Genomic DNA, 20,461 nt, shown 5'->3' with positions numbered 1-20,461 from the left:
TCAGGGGAGGTACCCATGGATTGGAAATGTGCAAACGTGACCCCAATTCACTAAGGAGGATCAAAGGGAGACACAGGTAATTACAGACCTGTTAGTTTAACTTCTGTTCCAGGGAAATTAATGGAGGCACTGGTTAAAGAAGCATTGCAGGATTATCTAGAAAAACTTCAGTTATAGCTCGGACAGAGTATGTTTGTTAGGGGGATGTCTTGTCTGACCAATTTGATTGGATACTATGATGTAGTCACAAAGGCACTGGATGCAAAGTGATATCATATATTATTTATTTATTTTTATTTTATTTGGATCTTAGAAAGGCTTGTGATACTGTTGCACATGGCAGACTGCTGCACAAATTAGACCAGTGTGGCATTGGGGGCAAATTGCTGCTATGTATAAAGGGATGGTTGGAAGGAAAGAGACAGAGAGTGGTAATCAATGGACACTGCTCATTGTGGACTAATGTTATTGGTGGACTCCCCCAGGGTTCAGTGCTGGGTCATTTGTTGTTTTCTGTATTCATTAATGATGGTATTTCAGGCTTAATTTCGAAGTTTGCAGACGATACGAAGATCGGCAGGGTTGTTAATGACACTAATAACAGTACGCTGCTGCAACAGGATCTATAAAAGCTGAGAAGATGGGCTGAGAGGTGGCAACTGAAGTTTAACATTGATAAATGTAAGGAACTGCATATTGGATGCAGTAACCCCAGAGTAACGTATCAACTGTGTGGTACTACACTGACAGTAGTAGAGAATGAAAAGGACCTGGCAGTAATTGTTCAGGCAGATATGAAGTTTTCTAAGCAGTGCAGACGGTCTGCAAGAGTAGCTCATGGTGTCTTGTCAATGATATACAGGAATATTTCTAGCAGGGATAAGGAGATGATTATCCCCTTGTATAAGGCAATGGTAACCTTGATTACTGTATACAAGTCTGAAGGCCTCATTTTAAGAAGGATGTAGAACTGTTGGAAGAGTACAGAGAAGAGCAACATGATTAGTGAATGGAACAAAGGGTTGCTCTTATGAAGAAGGGCTTAAGTTTTGCAAATTACAATGTCTGGAGACTAGGCACCTGCGAGGTGATCTGGTTGAGGTGTATAAAGCTTTGAATGGTTTGAGCATGCTCATTGCTGATGGGATTCTTCCTCTTGCTCAGAATAATCGCCTGAGAGGGCATAAATTCAAATTGAGGAAAGACAGTTGTAGGATAGGTGTGCGGAAATTTGCCTTTAGCCAGCTTGTGGTTGATTGCTGAAACAAACTTCCATCTGTCGTAGAAGTTGATAGCTTAAACAGATTCAAGGCAGAACTAGACAAACATTTGGAGCGAATGGATGGGTGAAATGAGAAGGGTGTGTGTGTGTGTGTGTGTGTGTGTGTGTGTGTGTGTGTGTGTGTGTGTGTGTTTTGGCTGATGCTATATAAGCTTGCTCTCTTGCATCGTGTGTCCTTGCTAAATTTCTTAATGTAAGTCGGCACAGGAAAGTTAGTTCAACTCCGCCGAGGTACTTTGTGATGATTCGGATCTCTGTAAAATGGCCAGAAATGTGTATAACTTTTATGTAGTCTGTGGTTCATGAACTAACTATATGAAATTATGACTCCATTAATGCAAAGCAGCATGAGACAAGGGTAGAGAATTCTATCTAAGCCAGTTTGGAATTCACGGTAATCAATGAGGCGTGGGCTGCTCTGCTGCTCTGGCCATTATCCATCCACACTTTGAACACCTTAACTACAGCACTCCAAGAACAGTCCACAAGATATGCAGTTTCTGTAATACTGCCCATCTTCAACCGCAACCTGGCAATCATCCCGTTTATGCATTCCATCAGATTACTTTCTTCCCCCATGTACATTAAGTACATCGTATGGACAGCATACTACAAGCTATTTACTACCACGACTCGTATGCCCCCAGGCAGGAAAGAACGGCCGCTTGCTAAAACACAAGGGTGGTTGTCTAAGAAAGAGGCCACCTCTTAGTACTGCACGCAGGACTGGAATCCTCACTCAACCTATTTAAAGCCTTAATCACTTCAATCAGGTCTCCTTGCAATTCCTAGTTTCCAAGAGTTGCAATTTTCAGAACCAAAAATTATTTGTGGTAAGGGTACCTGTTAGTGTTCTTGAGAACCCAAGAGAGCCAGCCACATCTTTCTTAAAGTGAGGCTTCCAGTCCTGCGTGCAGTACTAAGAGATGGCCTAACCATTGTCTTACACAATGGGAAAATCACCTCGTTGTCCCTGCTGACAAAATTTATACATATTATTAACAGAACTCCATGAGCTGTTCTAGCAGCCTGTCTGCACCGCTCAGAGAACTTCATGCTAGAATATATAATAACCACTAGAACTCTTTTGTTCTCCACTACCTTAAGTGACGACTGTACAATTAACCCTATGTCTCTTTCGTTCCCCGCCATCTAATTGGAATGTTATTCTGGAATTACTGCTGACTATATGCATTAATATGCATTTATCAATTTAAATTAAATTGATAAATGCGTTAAACCTCAATTGGTACATCTAAGCTCATCTGCCTGATTTTTCTGTCTTGCTGCAGTAGTAAGTTGGTTCTTAGCATTAACCCTACTAACCTTTGCATCAACTGCAAACTTAGATAATAGCGTTGATATGTCTTCATCAATATCGTTAATACGTACTATAAACTGAAAGGGGGCCCCCAGCACCGAACCGTGAGAGACTCCAATAGTCATCCATCATTAGTCCAAAAAGAGACATTTCATTTCTAACCATATTCTCTGTTGTTTACTAAACCATACCTTATCCACAGCAGTAACTTGGTTCTAATTCCATATTGTACCACCAATTTGTAGAAGCCTTTCATATGGAACAGTGGCAAAAGCTTTACTGAAGCTTTTGCCACTTTACTGAAGCTTTTGCCATCCAGATCCTTTGTTAATATGCTATAGCAGCTGATTAGACAGGATCCCCCTTAACAAACACATTCTGTGATTTTCGTATAGTTCCACTCTTAAGATGATCCTACAGTACTCCTTTAGCCACTGACTCCATTATTTTTCCGGGAACAGAAGTCAAGCCTACAAGTCTATAATTGGTCATATCCCAGTTATCCCAGTTTGTAAACAGCAAATCCATTTGCATACCTCTAAACTATAGGAACCTCTCCTGAATTCAAGGATGCCCTCATAATTATTGTCAATGTTGTGCTACCTCCTTTGCTGCTCTTTTAATAAAACGACATAGATCCACCAGCTCCAGGTGATTATCCACTTTTAGCTTCAGCAGTTTCTCTTTCGCTTTCTTTTCAGTTATAACAAAATCATTTAACTCCTAGTTATAGCGTGGTGTGTAATTCTGGTGATGCCATCCCTAAAGATTTCTTCATGCCTGACTGTAGATTTCAGTGTGTCAGCAACCTCCAAAGGATCATCACTAGTTATGCGATTTATATCTAGTGTTACACCAATGTTACGCATCCCTTTCCTGCTAACGTTAATATGAGCAAAAGCATTCGTTACCTTTCTTTGCATTCTCAGCTAAGGATTCTCATAATCTGCTTTACTTTGCCCAACACCTTTAGTGACCTGACCGCAGAGTAACTTTTACTTGCTGTAGCATTGCATACACTCTGATAATTTATAATTGTCCCATGCATATTTCTTCTCTTCCACTGCTCTCAATCAGATCATCTTATATCCATTTAGACCTAAACTTTGAACAGCATCTTCTACTTGGTATGAAAAGCCTAGTAGCTTCTACGATTACTTCACTGAATGCATCCCATTTAGAATTTCAGGTTGGTAACATCAGGTAGTTCCACTGAAAAGGCTTTAAAAACTTAAATCCCACTGTAATCGGCTTTTCGATAGCAAAATCCCTTCCTCTTCTCCTAGACAGTAGTTAGACGAAGTGTGGCAATAAAGTTCTAAGACTAGTGCAATAAAAATAACGCAAAGTGAAGGAGCTCAAAAGCACAATGTCACCTTTCGTCAGAAATATCATCACAAATGTGAAATGGGCGAGCACAAGAACCAGCTGCCTTTCTCTAGAAACTGCGACCGCTTCACGAGGGAAAGGTGCTTCAATAGTCTTTGAAACACCTGCATGTAGAACGAAGCACTGACTCTCTTGCCTTCAGGCACAAATTCCTTGTGAATCACACACCCTCTTTGTCGAAAAATATGATCAGCATCGTCTTGTACCTGGACATCTGTAAACGAAACGTTTTGGGCCTTGTTGGCAAGTTTTAAGTCTACTGCATGTTCTGACGCTTCATCTCTGGGTTGTACTGAAACAACTAACAATCATTTCCACTGAAAACATAGTCGAGATAATTAGTCTTCGCACGAGGACACTCTTCGTTGCTTCTGCTCATCCGTGCGGTTATGCGACACAGACCCTCCTTTTCCCTAAATCGTCATGAAAAATTTGACGAATCTTATTAGCCATATACTGCGAGGAAGCCTGAGGTTTATGCTGCACCAACAAAAAAAATAAAAAATAAAAAAAATAATCTGAATTACCAAGAGAAAGAGAGAGAAAACAAGTCAGAAGTAAAAGGGAATCACCAAGAAAGAGAAGAATGATGATATCCAGCTCAGGACCCTAGGTGTGCCAAGCCATACTCACCAGATGTGAGCCCCTGAGGTATTCCTGATCGTTCGGGCAGTACTTATTATGGCATGTTAAGTTACGTTATGTATTATGCGCCCTCGAGGGTAGCACAGTTGGTATTATCGTCCTCCACACACCAGGTGGAAAAGATCTGAGTTAGAATGTCAATGACGTGAAGAATTTTGATTGGAGTTTTGCACAATATGGCTGAGTAAGTTGCTCTCAAGTGATGGTAATCTTTTCATAGTCTTTTCTCCTGGAAATTCGGGTTTTTCCTCCAGAAAAATTGGCAAATCGACTACAGAACGCACGCAATTTACAGATATAATATTTATTTAATATCGGTGTAAATACACCATAGATAGCTCTTAAAGAGAAAACTACGAAAGTAGCGTAAAAGGCATCATTTCATCTGTATCTCATATTGTGATCATCCTTCACAACAAGTTACTACGTATTGCACTACTGGGGATAAGGAACGCTCGCTTCACAAACAGAGAAGTTTTTTGTTACTTACACTCAGTAGTGGCCTTTTACACTACTTTCGTAGTTTTCTCTTTAAGAGCTATGGTGTATGTACACCGATATTAAATAGATAATTTCAAGATCTTATGATATTATGCTTAGTTGCATTTAGCATTAGCATTAGCATTAGCATTAGTAGAGGCATTTGATGCAAGAAAGCAAGCTTATGCAGCATCAGCCAAAAAAAAACCCACTTCCACTTCACCCCTCTGTTCGTTCAAAATACCTGTCCAGCTGAGCCTTAAACTTATTTAGGCTATCAACCTCCACCACAAGGGATGGAAGTCTGTTCCACCAACCAACCACCCGCTGGCTAAAGGCAAATTTCCGCACGTCTATCCTACATCTCTTTCCTCAATTTGAATTTATGCCCTCTCAGGTGATTTTTCTGAGCTAGAGGAAGAATCCCATCAGCATTGAGCATGCTTAAACCATTCAAGGCTTTATACACCTCTATCAGATCACCTCGCTGGTGCCTAGTCTCCAGACACTGCAATTTGCAAAACTTAAGCCTTTCTTCGTAAGAGCACCCCTTTGTTCCATTCACTAATCTTGTTGCCCTTCTCTGTACTCGTTCCAGCAGCTCTACATCCTTCTTGAAATGAGGCCTCCAGACCTGTATACAGTACTCTAGGTGTGGCCTGACCATTGCCTTATACAATGGAATAATCACCTCCTTATCCCTGCTGGAAAAATTCCTGTATATCATTGACAATACTCCATGAGCTACTCTTGCAGCCCGTCTGCACTGCTCAGAGAACTTCATATCTGCCTGCACAACCACCCCGAAGTCCCTTTCATTCTCTACCACTGTCAGTGTAGTACCACAGAGTTCATACGTTGCTCTGGGGTTGCTGTTTCCCATGTGTAGTACTTTACATTTGTCAATGTTAAACTTCATTTGCCACCTCTCAGCCCATCTGCTCAACCTTTCCAGATCCTGTTGCAGCAGCATAGTGTCAGTAGTGTCCTTGAGAACCCTGCCAACCTTTGTATCGTCTGCAAACTTGGACATTAAGCTTGATATACCATCATCAATATCATTTATAAATACAGAAAACAATAATGGACCCAACACTGAGCCCTGAGGGACTTCACTAATAACATTAGTCCACGATGAGCAGTGTCCATTGATTACCACTCTCTGTCTTCTCCCCCTCAACTACCCCTTTATCCATAGCAGCAATTTGCCTCCAATGTCACACTGCTCCAATTTGTGTAGCAGTCTTCCATGTACAACAGTATCAAAAGCCTTTCTAAGATCCAAGTATATAATATCAAAGTTATTCCCTGCATCCAGTTCTTTTGTGACTGCATCATAGTATCCAATCAAATTGGTCAGGCAAGACTTCCCCTTAACAAAACCATGCTGTGTCTGAGCTATAACTGAAGTCTTGTCTAAATGATCCTGCAGTGCTTCTTTAACCAGTGCCTCCATTAATTTTCCTGGAACAGAAGTTAAGCTCACAGGTCTATAATTACTTGTGTTAGCCTTTGATCCTCCTTTGTGAATTGGGGTCACATTTGCACATTTCCAGTCTATGGGTACCTCTCCTGAGTCCAAGGAAGCTCTCATAATTATGGCTAAGGGTTTGCTTACTTCCTTTGCTGCCTCCTTTAATATAACTGGATTGATCCCATCCACCCCGGGTGCCTTTCTTGTGTTTATCTTCAACAGTTTCTCCTCCACTTTACTCCCAGTTATTTCAAGATTCTGTAGCTTACTGCTAGAGTTGAATACACCTCTGGCATTCCCCTTGCTGAATAACTCCTGATGTGTGAATGTCGATGCAAAATATTCATTTAGTTTGTTAGCTACCTGAGCAGGATCATCAACAGTTGACCCATCAATATCAAGTGGACCAATCTGATTCATCCCCTTCCTTCTAGAGTTTACATAAGTAAAGAACTCTTTGCTGTTTTTCTTTGCATCCCTTGCCAAGGATTTCTCGTAATCTGCCTTCGCCTGTCTAACCTCCTTTGTAACTTGGTTGCATATCAACTTGTATCTATCATAGGCTTCTGTGTCATGTCTTAATTTGTAAGTATCCCATGCATTTTTCTTCTCTGCCATATGCCTCATTAGTTCATCTGACATCCATTTTGGCCTAAACCTTGAACAATATTTCTTAGTTGGTATGTAAAGCCTAGTAGCTTCCAAGATAAGTTCTTTGAATGCTTCCCATTTTGAATTTACTGTTGGTAACATCATCAGTTGGTCCCACTGTATAGAATTTAAATACTGTCTCAGTCCATCGTAGTCGCCTTTACGGAAGCAATAACCCTTCCCTTTACCCCTAATGGTAGTTACCTCTTTGAGTAAATCCCACTTCAGCACACTGTGATCACTGCCACCTAGTGGTTCATTTATCTGCAGATTCTTAATGCATGAAGAATCACTGCTGATAATCAAATCAAGAGTATTACTCCCTCTAGTTGCCTCCCGAACATGCTGATGTAGAAAACAATCATCCAATAAATCCACAAAAGCCCTGCTAGTGTGTGAGTAACCAGCCCCCAAAATCCAGTCAATATCTGGGAAATTAAAATCTCCCATTATAAGACACTCTGATTTACTGGCCCACTCTATTTCCCTGTACAGTTCCTTATTACACTCATCAGAGTCATTAGGCCTATAGCACACTCCTACTCTCAATTTTGATCTCCCAATGTTTATGTCACACCAAACTGACTCCACACTGCACTGTCCAGCGATGTCGACTGGCTTCACTTCCTTGGTTTTTATGTGTTTCTTAACTATCCTCCCCCCTTCCTATCCTGTCTATCCTTTCTGTAGACGTTGTACTCCCCAAATTGCAGTTCTGCATCCCTTATATCTGTGTGACACCACGTCTCTGATATCCCAACAATATCTGCCTTTGATGTTTTGAGCAATACCTCAAATTCAAATACCTCAAATTTAGTTTTTGATTATAGCATTATCGCGTATACCTTTTGGCATCTCTCGTATTGTGCGATTAACTTCATAACTGGGTTGTCATGTTCGCAATACCAGGGTACCTGCCCCACCTACTAAAAGCTAACTAGCTTTGAAACGGTCACCAGGGGGAGCCTGATATTCACGGAGTTTCCGAGAATAGGTAACAATAGTCTTCTCTACTGGAAAAGCGTTGCCTATTCGAAAAGTTTGAGTTTTTGAGTGGCGTGTGTATGAGGAGTAACTGTCCCTTTCCTCTTTCGATGGCATTTCTTCTTATTTCTCTATTACTATCACTTTCCTATACTTTTTTTGCTTTCCTAAGTCTAATAGGGACAGTATGAGGATAACAAGCATCTGATCCCAGTGGCGTATCCAGGTATCATCGTAAGAGAGGGCATGGCGACCATCCAGGTATCATCGTAAGGGGGGGCAGCAAGGCTACCAAGTTTTTTAGGGTTTTTTTTTTTTTTTAGTTTAGGATTTTTTGGTTAATGAGGGGCATATGTCCTCTCTGCCCATCCCCTGAATGCGCCCCTGTCTTATCCCATAGCATTTTTCAAACGGTAGCGTCTGGGGGGAACTTGTGGGACCCTCTTTTTTTTTTTTTTTTGATTTGGTAGTTGTTGGCGCATCGGCTTCTGTGGCCATATTGCACCTCCCAAGGTTTTTGCAGTACTTTGATCCAAGCCCGAGGCGGGAATCGAACCCGCGACCTTTGGGTTGCTGGGCAGGTACTTTACCCACTCGGCTAGCCCGGTCGGCGTGGGACCCTCGTTACTGCGAATAGGTAACAACAGTCTTCCCTAATGGGATAGCGTTGCCTATTCAGGGGATTCATGAGTGGTTTAGTTCAGTGAGTGAGTGTGAGGAGTAGCTGTCCCTTTCCTCTTTCGACGGCATTTCTTCTTCTTCCTCTCCTACTGTCACTTTCCTCCTACACCTTTTTGCTTTCCTAAGTCTAATAGGGACAGTATGTGGATAACACAATATTTTATCCCATACCATTCTTCAAACGGGGCCGTCTGGGTGGTGGTAACCACTGAGAATAAGTAACAATAGACTTCTCTATTAGTGAAGCGTTGCTTATTCGAGGTAGTGTAATACATGATAACTCGTTGTAAAGGACTATGAAATACAGATAAACTGATGCCTTTTACACTACTTTTGTAGTTTTCTCTTTAAGAGCTATCTATAGTATATTTATTTATAATATCAAACTGTTATGATATTATGTCTAGTTGCATTTAGTTTTTGATTATAGATATAATATATATGGCACAATATCTCTAAGTCGCTGATGCGCCTTAGACATATTGTAAAAACCCTACAACCCTTATGCTGCACCAGCAAAAAAAAAAAAAATTCTGAATTACCAAGAGAGAGAGAGAGAGGGAGAAAACAAGAGTCAGAAGTAAAATGGAATCACCAAGAAAGAGAAGAATGGTGATGATATCCAGCTCAGGACCCTAGGTGTGCCAAGCCATAACGTAAGTGTATCGCATAGTACAATCAATCAATGTATTATATGCGATACACTTACGTTATGAGACTGCGTTTATATTACCCTGGACTTAAACAGCACCTATACTTCTATGGAATTATATGGAAGACTATTACTAAATCATGTTTATCGATCTAAAACAATACTACGAAACTATGTTTATACTGTTCTGATACCCATACCATGACAATATACTATATACACTAATAATATATATAATATATTAGTATAATATATATATATTATATTGTACTATTACGATATATAGATAATATATCGATACTATAACAGGCGGCTGTAATATTATTATGTCGATATAGTATAATGGCGTCAACTGCTTCTCAAAACTGACTTAATTTTGAAAAACAAAAATTAACAAACTTTGTCAGATAAACATAAGTAACAAGTGCACTATTAATTTTAAACAAAAATCAATAAGTCAAAAATAAAATAAAATAAAAATATAACGAAAATCAAAAATCAACCAATAAAAGTCAACTTAGCAGCTCTCAAAAAAGCGATCTATTCACCATAACTCGACAGCAAGCACTTCGATCGTTATTCGTTTATTCGATCATATTCATTTCAGTTTTGTATTATTTTTAATTATAACATTCGGTTATTCATTTTTGTGCAAAGTATTAACAGGCGAGCTTGTAACAACAACGTCCTTCCCTCACGATTTTTCGAGGCTGGTAATGATCATGGAGTAAACCGCAGAATGAAAAACCTAAAAACTCTTTCTATTTGTACGAAATTCTGGAGTTTATAGAACTAAAAATGTTACCATGTGGTAGGTGGAACTATCTGCGTTTCTAAACCCATAATAGGAGCACTAAGTACAGCCTAGCTATACACGTTGTGTCAAAAACCCTTAAATATAGAATCGGCACGTGTCACCCCATTTTCTTCGTGGCAAAACCAAAGGGAAAAAAAGACAAAAAAAGGACCGCGACTACAACAAAATGCAAACAGCTTCGCTTTCGCACATGTTTTGTTTACGTTTGTGGAGAGTATGCGCGGTATAAATGTAGTAGAAACTGCTTCACGACTTCTTTTCACAGTTGCTACTCGCCATTTAGGAGTACTAGTTAAATCTAAAGAAAGTTGAGTCCAGAAATAAACACGACAAGAGCATAAATTTTAAATAACTTCCGTAACGATAAACAAATAATTGTATTTTAACTTCGACTCTGAAGACATAGCAGCAGTTCTTTTAGAATTCAAGGGATATTTTATTTTATTTATTATTATTATTAGTTTTTTTTTTTTTTTTTTGCTTCCGTCAGAAAAGTATTATATTCATCATCACCACTCGGAAGTAATGAGGACTAGATACAAGTCAGAAGACTGCATCACTATCGTGCTAACCGGTGGAAGACCCTGGGGCTTCAGATTACAGGGTGGCAAAGGGACAGGACAGCCACTGGCAGTTTCTAAGGTACCTTCATTACCTTTAATACATAACTTAGAGATAGCTTAAAGCAACACACAAAGTCATGCAGATGTAGTTTTCCTACTAATTACCTCATGATTCTTTCTAAAATTATAAACCTAATGTAAATTGAAATTTTTTTTACTAAGCGAACTATTTTTCTACGCTAGAAAAAAAAATTTAAAAATAAAAATAAATAAATATATATATAAAGTAAATAGTAATATTTAGGACTTAATTATTGCAATACAATTTAATAATCAAAAATTTTGTTTACAATAATAATTATTATTATAACAAATGCTATTATTTCCTCTCAGAGAGCTGTCTAAAATTCTTGCGAGACAATTGAGAGACGTCTGCGTAATAAATCTGCGGCATAAGTATACCTTTAAATAAGCGAATCCGTGGGACAGCACAATGAATGTTCCTTTCTTGAATTATAAGACGGACCATATTAGCTAACACTTCTCAGATCAAAACCTTTTATTTATTATTATGATTTTATATTTTTTACTTAAAAAAAATTCTTTTTATCGTCGACAGCACGCATCATTAATTCTAGTAAGAATGCAATAAGAGGAAGAGAAAAGGTGGCGCATCCCCAAAAAAGTATTTACATTTTTGAATGTACTGAAAATATTTCCTTTGGATATTTCTAGGGAAAGAATTAAAGTTAGAATATAGCATTAATTTTCGAACTAATTAGAAACAATTTCGAACACATCAGAAAGTTCGAAAATCAGTTGTGTACAATTCACAACCAACCAGCACTCGAAGTAAACACCAATATTTATCAATATCATTACTCCAAAAAAGGCAGTGCCAATTTATAGGGCGTCTCCGTAGCCAAGTGGGAAGGAGCAGCAGTGCGTAGCACACGCTTCTTGATTAGACCGGGGTTCGAGCCCGTCACCACCAACTACGGAGGATGCGGAAAGGTCAAGGGAATAACCACCGCACATTCCAGGAGCAATATGGCCTTAGTTGCTAATGCTCCTAAAAACCAAAATAACATAACATAACATAACAGCCAATTTATAACTATCCTGTGTCTTCCGCCACTAAACTATCCCTTATCCATAGCAATAATTTGCCTCTAATGCCATATTGGACAACCAATTTGTTGACCAGCCAATTTGTTGGGTTGTGGCACAGTGTCAAAAGCTTTATTGAAATCTAAATATATGATATTCGAAGCAAGTAATATATCATATATGATATATTACTTGTTTCGAGATCTTTTGTTACTATGTCATAGTAGCTGATCAGATTGGTCAGACAGCACAGATTCTCCCTTGTCAAACCTATGTTGTGATTTTCGTATAATTTCGTACTTCGAAAAAATATTAAATACATTTTTGTGTCAAAAGTTCATCTAACACTAGTTTTTGTTGGTCAGCATTAGCAAAGGCACAACATGATGCAAGAAACCCAGCTTATATAGCATCAGCTAAAAAAAAAAAAAAAAAAAAAACATTATTTCACCCATCCACTCGCTCCAAATGTTTGTGAAGTTATGCCTTTCTATTTAAGCTATCAACTTCTACAATGACAGATGGAAGTTTGTTCCAGCAATCAACCACCCGCTGGCTAAAGGCAAACTTCCGCTTCCGCATATCTATCCTACAACTGTCTTTCCTCAATTTGAATTTATGCCCTCTCAGGCGATTATTCTGAGCAAGAGGAAGAATCCCATCAGCATTGAGCACGCTCAATCCATTCGAGGCTTTATACACCTCAATCAGATCTCCTCGCAGGTGCCTAGTCTCCAGACACTGTAATTTGCAAAACTTAAGACTTCTTTCGTAAGAGTAAATCTTGGTTCCATTCACTAATCTTGTTGCCCTTCCCTGTACTCGTTCCAACAGCTCTACATCTTTCTTAAATTTGAGGCCTCCAGACCTGTATACAGTACTCAAGGTGTGGTCTGGCCATTGCCTTATACAAGGCGATAATCACCTCCTTATCCCTGCTAGAAAAATTCCTGTATATCATTGACAAGACACCATGAGCTACTCTTGCAGACCGTCTGCACTGCTCAGAAAACTTCATATCTGCCTGCACAATTAGTCCCAGGTCCTTTTCATTCTCTACCACTGTCAGTGTGGTACCACAGAGTTGATATGTTACACTGGGATTGCTGCTTCCCATATGTAGTACTTTATATTTGTCAATGTTAAACTTCATTTGCCCCATCTCAGCCCATCTGCTCAACTTTTCTAGATCCTGTTGCAGCAGTGTACTGTCATTAGTGTCACTAACAACCCTGCCAACCTTCGTATCGTCTGCAAACTTGGACATTAAGCCTGATATACCATCATCAATATCATTTATAAATACAGAAAACAACAATGGACCCAACACTGAACCCTGAGGGACTCCACTAATAACTTTAGTCCATGAAGAGCAGTGTCCAATAAATATAGAAAACAACAATGGACCCAAAACTGAACCCTGAGGGACTCCACTAATAACTTTAGTCCACGAAGAGCAGTGTCCATTGATTACCACTCTCTGTCTTCTCTCACTCAACCATCCCTTTATCCATAGCAGCAATTTGCCTCCAATGCCACACTGCTCCAATTTGTGCAACAATCTTCCATGTGCAAAGTATCAAAGGCTTTTCTAAGATCCAAATATATGATATCAAAATTATTCCCTGCATCCAGTTCTTTTGTGACTGCATCATAGTATCCAATCAAATTAGTCAGACAACACTTCCCCTTAACAAACCCATGCTGTGTCCGAGATATAACTGAAGTCTTGTCTAGATGATCCTGCAATGCTTCTTTAACCAGTGCCTCCATTAATTTCCCTGGAACAGAAGTTAAACTAACAGGTCTGTAATTAACTGTGTCTCCCTTTGATCCTCCTTTGTGGATTGGGGTCACATTTGCACATCTCTAGTCCATGGGTACGGCCATTGAGTCCAGGGAAGCTCTCATAATTATGGCTAAGGGTTTGCTTTCTTCCTTTGCTGCCTCCTTTAATATAACTGGATAGATTCCATCCACCCCCAGGTGCCTTTCTTGTGTTTATCTTCAACAATTTCTCCTCCACTTTACTCTCAGTTATTACAAGATTATCTAGCTTACTGCCAGAGTTGAATACACCTCTGGCATTCCCCTCCCTGAATAACTCCTCATTTGTTAATGTCGATGCAAAACATTCATTTAGTTTCTTAGCTACTTGAGCAGGATCATCAACAGCTGAAACACCAATATCCAGTGGAACAATCTGGTTCATCCCCTTCATTCTAGAGTTTACATAAGTAAAGAACTCTTTGCTGTTTTTCTTTGCATCCTTTGCCAAAGGTTTCTCGTAATCTGCCTTCGCCTGCCTAACCTCCTTTGTAACTTGGTTACAGACCAGCTTATATCTATTATAGGCTTCTGTGTCACATGTTAATTTATATGTATCCCAAGCATTTTTCTTCTCTGTCACATATCTAATTAGTTCATCTGAAATCCATTTAGGCCTAAATCTTTAACAATATTTCTTTGTTGGTATGAAAAGCCTAGTAGCTTCCAAGATTAATTCTTTGAATGCTTCCCATTTTGAATTTGCTGTTGGTAACATCATCAATTTGTTCCACCGTATAGAATTTAAATACTGTCTCAGACCACTGTAGTCACCTTTACGAAAGCAAAAACCCTTCCCTTTACCCTTGATGATAGTTACCTCTTTGAGTAAATCTCACTTCAGCACAATGTGATCACTGCCACCTAGTGGTTCTTTTATCTGCAGTTTCTTGATGCATGAAGAATTATTACTGATAATCAGATAAAGAGTATTACTCCCTCTAGTTGCCTCCCGAACATGGTGATGTAGAAAACAATCATCCAATAAATCCCCAAAAGCCTTGCTAGTGTGTGAGTGACCAACTCACAAATTCCAGTCAATATCCGGGAAATTAAAATCTCCCATTATAAGACACTATTTCTCTGCACAATTACTCATTATACTCATCAGATTCATTAGACCTATAACACACACCTGCTCTCATTTCTCCTTTCCCAGTGCTTATGTCACACCAAACAGACTCAACATTGTATTGTCCACCAACATCAATTGGATGCACTTCCTTAGATTTTATGTGTTTCTTAACTAACAGCATAACCCCTCCTCCATTCCTGTCCTGTCTATCCTTTCTGCACACATTATACTCCCCAAATTCCAGTTCTGCACTGCTTATGTCTGTGTGACACCATGTCTCTGATATCCCAACAATATCTGCCTTTGATGTCTTGACTAGCAATTCAAGCTCATCGAATTTATTAACTATACTCCTAGCATTGGTGTACATGCAAGTATACATGCACCTATTCCTACTCTTAGTTACCCTAACACAACCTATGTATTTACTTTTTCCACTATGATTCCCAGCAGTCCTGGAAATTCCCATTGCCTTGCTTTCCAGGCTGCTGCTCAATTGCATTTCAATAGAAGTAGTACAAGAATCACTTTTACCTCTGCCAGCGCCTACTGTTAATCTCTAACTCTGCCTCGATACCATCAGCAAATATTCTTGCATCCTTTTTATTTAAGTGTATCCCATCCCTGTAGACATTTAAGTGTATCCCATCCCTGGTTCTGACATTCGGTCGCTACGATTAATTCCGAAAGCTCGAATCTGTAATCGACAATAATTATTCTAACATTCTACAAAACCTTTTCGATAATATTATCAACCGGTTCATTTTTACTTAATTTTAAGCAGTAAATTTATCAACCAGAACGGCCTTCCGGCGCTTTTCGAAGTAATTGTCAGAAAAGCATACATAATTTAGTGGGGAAACTTCAAATATTTTATAACTTCAATTATACTGTACCAAGAATAAAAAATAACATCGCAAGAAACACAATACATAAGCGCTACCTTGGGAATCGAATACCTATCCAAAATGAAATGCAAACATGCTTCTTTATACTACGTTGCTTGTGGGCAAAAGGGGTAGACCAAGAGAATTGCTGGATCATTACCTTAGAGGAGAGGTTCCAAAAATGTTATACCTTGCGCCCCCTTCAAAATACTTAATTAATTTCCAGCCCCCTACCAGAATAAGCGCGGAGTTAAAAATTTAGCTATGAGTATACGTACATTTTTAAATTAATATATACCGATGAGCCAAAACATTATGACCACCGACCTAATATGATGTTGGTCCTCCACATGGAGCCAAAACAACTCGGACTCGGCGAGGCATGCACGCTACAAGATTTCAAAATGTGTTTTGTGGTATCTGGTACTAACACGTAACCAGCAGATCCTTTAACTCCTGTAAGGTCCGTGGTTGAGACGCCGCAGATCGGAGTTGCTATTCCAACACAAATCACAGATGCTCGATGATACTGATGTCTGGGGAATTTGAAGGCCAGGGCAATAGCTGGAAGTCTTCCTTCTGTTCCGTGAACCAGTCTCGAACAATCCGAGCGGTGTGGCATGGCGCATTATCCTGCTGAAAGACGGCACCGCCAGAGGGAAAAACCGTTGCCATGAAAGGGTATACCTGGTCAGCAATGATGTTTAGGTAGACGTGTATATTATCTTAGGTAGGACGGCACCTGAACGAAAGTTCAATTCCGCCTTTGTACACTGTGATGATTACAGAGCACTGTAAATGGCCAGAAATGTGTGTAATATTATGTTTGTGCAGTGTATGTGTTGTTTAGTTATTTCTGGCCGTTTTGTCACCGGGAAGGCGATCACCTGGAAAGCCTGCCCAGTGTCCGTCTACACCACGGGGAGGTAGGCCACATCTACGTATGTACCATGGCCAACCTCAACAGTCACGCACTGAATGTGGAATAATTCAAAAGAACCCCCGTACCAGCAACAGCGCGCGCACGCACGCACACACACGCACGCACACACACGTACGCACGCACGCACGCACGCACACACACACACACACACACACACACACACACACACACACACACACACACACACACACACACACACACACACACACACACACACATTTCCAGATGACAGGGCAACAGAAGACGAAGAAATGAAGAAGAAAATAGCATAAAGTAAAAAAAAAATTAAATGTCTTTATCCATGTCTTTGTCCACGTCTGTATCCAGTGATGCCCAAAGTAGTCCACAAGGAAAAAAGGTGTACAGTCAAACAGCAGTAGTAATGTCATCCAAAAACGAGATCTGCAAGACAAAAACAAGTTCTAAATATATGTAAATCTGTTCTGTTAATCTGGAGTGGTATCAGAAGTCACTGGTTGGTGGTATCACTGAGCAGAGGAAGGATTTAGTTTTAGAGAGTCTTGATAAAGGATGAGCCACAAAAGTGCAGCATCTGTTAAAACCTTTGCGTGTTCTTTAAAACCAAAACAATTTTGTATATGACGTCATCAGGACGACAGACGAGGCAACAGGCTGAATTATGATTTATGATCTGTTTTCAGTTTGATTTCTTGAATTAACATTGAGGTTCAAAGTCTTCCTGCGATTAAAATCAGCATTGCTGAAGGTTTGAAAGGCCTCTGGAAACTGTTGATATATATGAGTATTTCCTCAATCCAGGAGACAAGTTTGGAACTGTTGCCTTAAAAGCTAATCTTAGTTCCTCGTAAATGGAGTATTCAAAAAGGACGTGAGAAGAGTTTTCCGGCAGCCTACATCGACAGGAGACCGTATTAGAAAGTTTGAATTGGTAAAGTTCTGCGTTAAGAGAACCATGTCCGGTTAGTATGTAGGAGGTAAACAGTGAGGGTGAAAACTATTTTCTAGTAGATGATGAAAGTAGTGCAGTTACGTCAGGAAGTAATTTTTTTGTAATGGCTCCTTTTTCGGTAGAATTCTCTATTCTGCCAGGTGTTGACCAACAAATTCCAGCATCGGGTTCGTACAGTTTTGGGATCAGCCTGAGGGTTAACAATGATCCCCTGTAATTCCGTAGAAATGCCTCTGCGGATGTAAAAGCAAAGCCCTCTAAACACAACATGCAGGTCAAGTGGTATAGTGCCTGCAAGAGTCTGTAGAGCTGGAGTTTATGCTGTTCGGCAAACATGAAGTAGGCCAAGGAGAAAACAACGTTGAATAGTGGATAACTTGGTTTGTACAGTTTTGAATGGAGTATGTCTAAACCAGTGGTTCTTGACCTTTTTTTACCAAGACTACCCCTTGTCAAATTTAACATCAATTGTGAACCCCCATTATAAAATATCTTTATTTACTTATTTGTATAATATTTTAGTAATCTTAAATATTTAACAAGCATAAATAATGTATACAAATAAAATAAATAAAAAATAAAAAATAAAACCAGCAGTTTAATGTGAGCTTTGTTGCTGTTTGTTCACTGTTAAAACGGCGAACTGCGGATCCGTCTCCTATAAAGAAACATGCATATCATGTTCCACAAGAAATCTACACCTAATTCTGTTTTTGCACGAACTTTTTTTACACGAATTTGATTTAACACGAATTCAAAATAAAAATTTCATTCTCTTTTTACGCAAGTCATTTTGATTTAACACGATTTCAATTAATTTTTTTTGCCTAAATTCTAAGAAATTTTTTTTTTTAATTTGTGGCATATTAGTATCATTTCTATTTTACACGCACCAATAGATTGGATAACAGCTAGTGTGTGCGTTTTGAAACGCGTGCTTTTGTTTACCAATGTGTACGTCTAGATATCTATGAATCGTCAACGTTTTTATTGAATTTGGTGCACATCTACGGTATTTGTGCATTGTATCTTCGGAAGACATTTAGTAGTACGCTCTATTTCAAAGTGAAAGAATCTTTAGTGAAATTTGTGCACATAAAAATTTATTAATTTTGCCGATAGTCAATAAATTGTAAGTTTACAAATTTTTCATACCTTTTTTTATTAATTATAACTGAGATATTTTTCGGTAGCCCTTATATAATGTCGAATAATTCGCCTATTACCAAAATGAAAAGGAAATCGATTTCTTTGGAACTTAAAATTCAAATTTTTGATCGTCTTGCAACTGGACAAGGGGCTACGTCTGTAGGAAAGCATTTTGGTGTACATGAAGCTACCGTAAGAACTATTAAGAAAAATGAAGCTGCAATTAGGAAGTCGGTATGTTCTGGAACAAAGGTAAGTGTTAATTCATCATCATATACAAGAGATATTGTCAAGGAAAAAATGGAAAAGGCTCTGGTAATATGGATAGAAGACCAGTCACAAAAAAAAGTACCAGTAGATGGAAATGCCATCAAGTAAACAGCACTAAGAATTTACAGACAGATTAAAGAAAAGGAGCCAAGCACTTCATCTTAATTAAACAGAAAGTATGAATTTTCTGAGAGTACAGGTTGGATGACAGGGTTTCTTAAAAGGAATACTCTTCATAATATAAAAATTAAAGGTGAAACTGCATCTGCAGATGAATCGGCTGCTAAAGTATTCCCGCAGGAACTTGCAAAAATTATTGAAGATGGAGGATACACTCCTGATCAAGTGTGGAATGCAGATGAAACTGGTTTCTTCTGGAAACGAATGCCAAACAGAACGTATGTAGCCAAATCGCAGAAAACTGCTGGTGGTTTTAAGGTAGCTAAGGATCGTGTGACCTTATTATTTTCCTCTAACTCTTCAGGAGATCGTATGTTGAAACCACTGCTGGTAAATCGAGCCTTAAACCCACGTTCAATGAAAGGTGTAGTTATCAATAAACTGCCTGTTCACTGGATGGCAAACAAGAAGGCCTGGGTGACTACTGCTATCTTTATAGAATGGTTCAACAAATGTTTCGTCCCAGAAGTCAGACGTTATATGAATTTGAAAGGTCTTGAATTTAAAGTTCTTCTGATTCTTGATAATGCACCCAGCCATCCTGTCTTGGAACACCCAAACATACAAATTTTATTTCTGCCACCTAATACTACATCTTTGATACAACCGGTAGACCAAGGTATAATTGCGACAATTAAAACATACTACGTAAAACGAACATTCAAACACGTTTTGGACAAACTGAATGATGAAACACTAATAGTCATTGATGTGTGGAAGAAATTCTCAATTATGGATTGTATCAATCAAGTTGGATTAGCGTTAACTGAATTAAAACCAGCAACTTTAAATGTGTGTTGGAAAGCGGTTTGGCCACAATGTGTAAAAAGCAAAGATCCCATCATCCTTAATACTACCGCATTTCCCAACATCATTACAATGACACACAAAATTGGTGGAGAAGGATTCGATGATCTATCGTTTGAAGATATTGATGAATTGTTAACCGACAAAGCCCTAAGCGAAGATGAAATATTAGAGATTGTCCTTGGGACTCCTTATCCCACAGAACGTAGTGATAATGAAGAAAATGATCCTGTTCTAAATGCAGATTTAATAAAAGAAGGTCTGGAACTGGCCAGAAAATTAGGTAATCATTTTGTCAAACATGACCCTAATGAGGAACGCGCTGAGAAGTTTCAACTTGAAC

At 39.0% G+C, this 20,461-nt stretch overlaps 1 protein-coding gene across 3 annotated transcripts in view; it reads left to right on the top strand.

Annotated features, from left to right (window-relative positions):
* The first annotated feature begins 10,846 nt into the window (after positions 1-10,846).
* Positions 10,847-20,461, top strand: part of LOC150081700 (uncharacterized) — a 222,580-nt gene continuing 212,965 nt past the window's right edge. Inside the window, exon 1 of one of the 3 annotated variants that reach the window (XM_090378816.1) lies at positions 10,847-11,018. In XM_090378816.1, the coding sequence (XP_090234942.1) occupies positions 10,902-11,018 (117 nt within the window). In that variant the 5' untranslated portion in view covers positions 10,847-10,901. The remainder of the gene's footprint in view (positions 11,019-20,461) is intronic. The other 2 variants (XM_090378814.1, XM_090378815.1) reach the window with 2 other exon arrangements.

This window comes from Mastigoproctus giganteus, chromosome 8, assembly GCF_048544385.1.
Source record: "Mastigoproctus giganteus isolate SK-2022 chromosome 8, ASM4854438v1, whole genome shotgun sequence".
In the NCBI taxonomy this organism is placed as follows: Eukaryota; Metazoa; Arthropoda; class Arachnida; order Uropygi; family Thelyphonidae; genus Mastigoproctus; species Mastigoproctus giganteus.
Note: the sequence above shows the minus strand (reverse complement) of the source record. Positions and strands in the feature narration are given on the sequence as shown.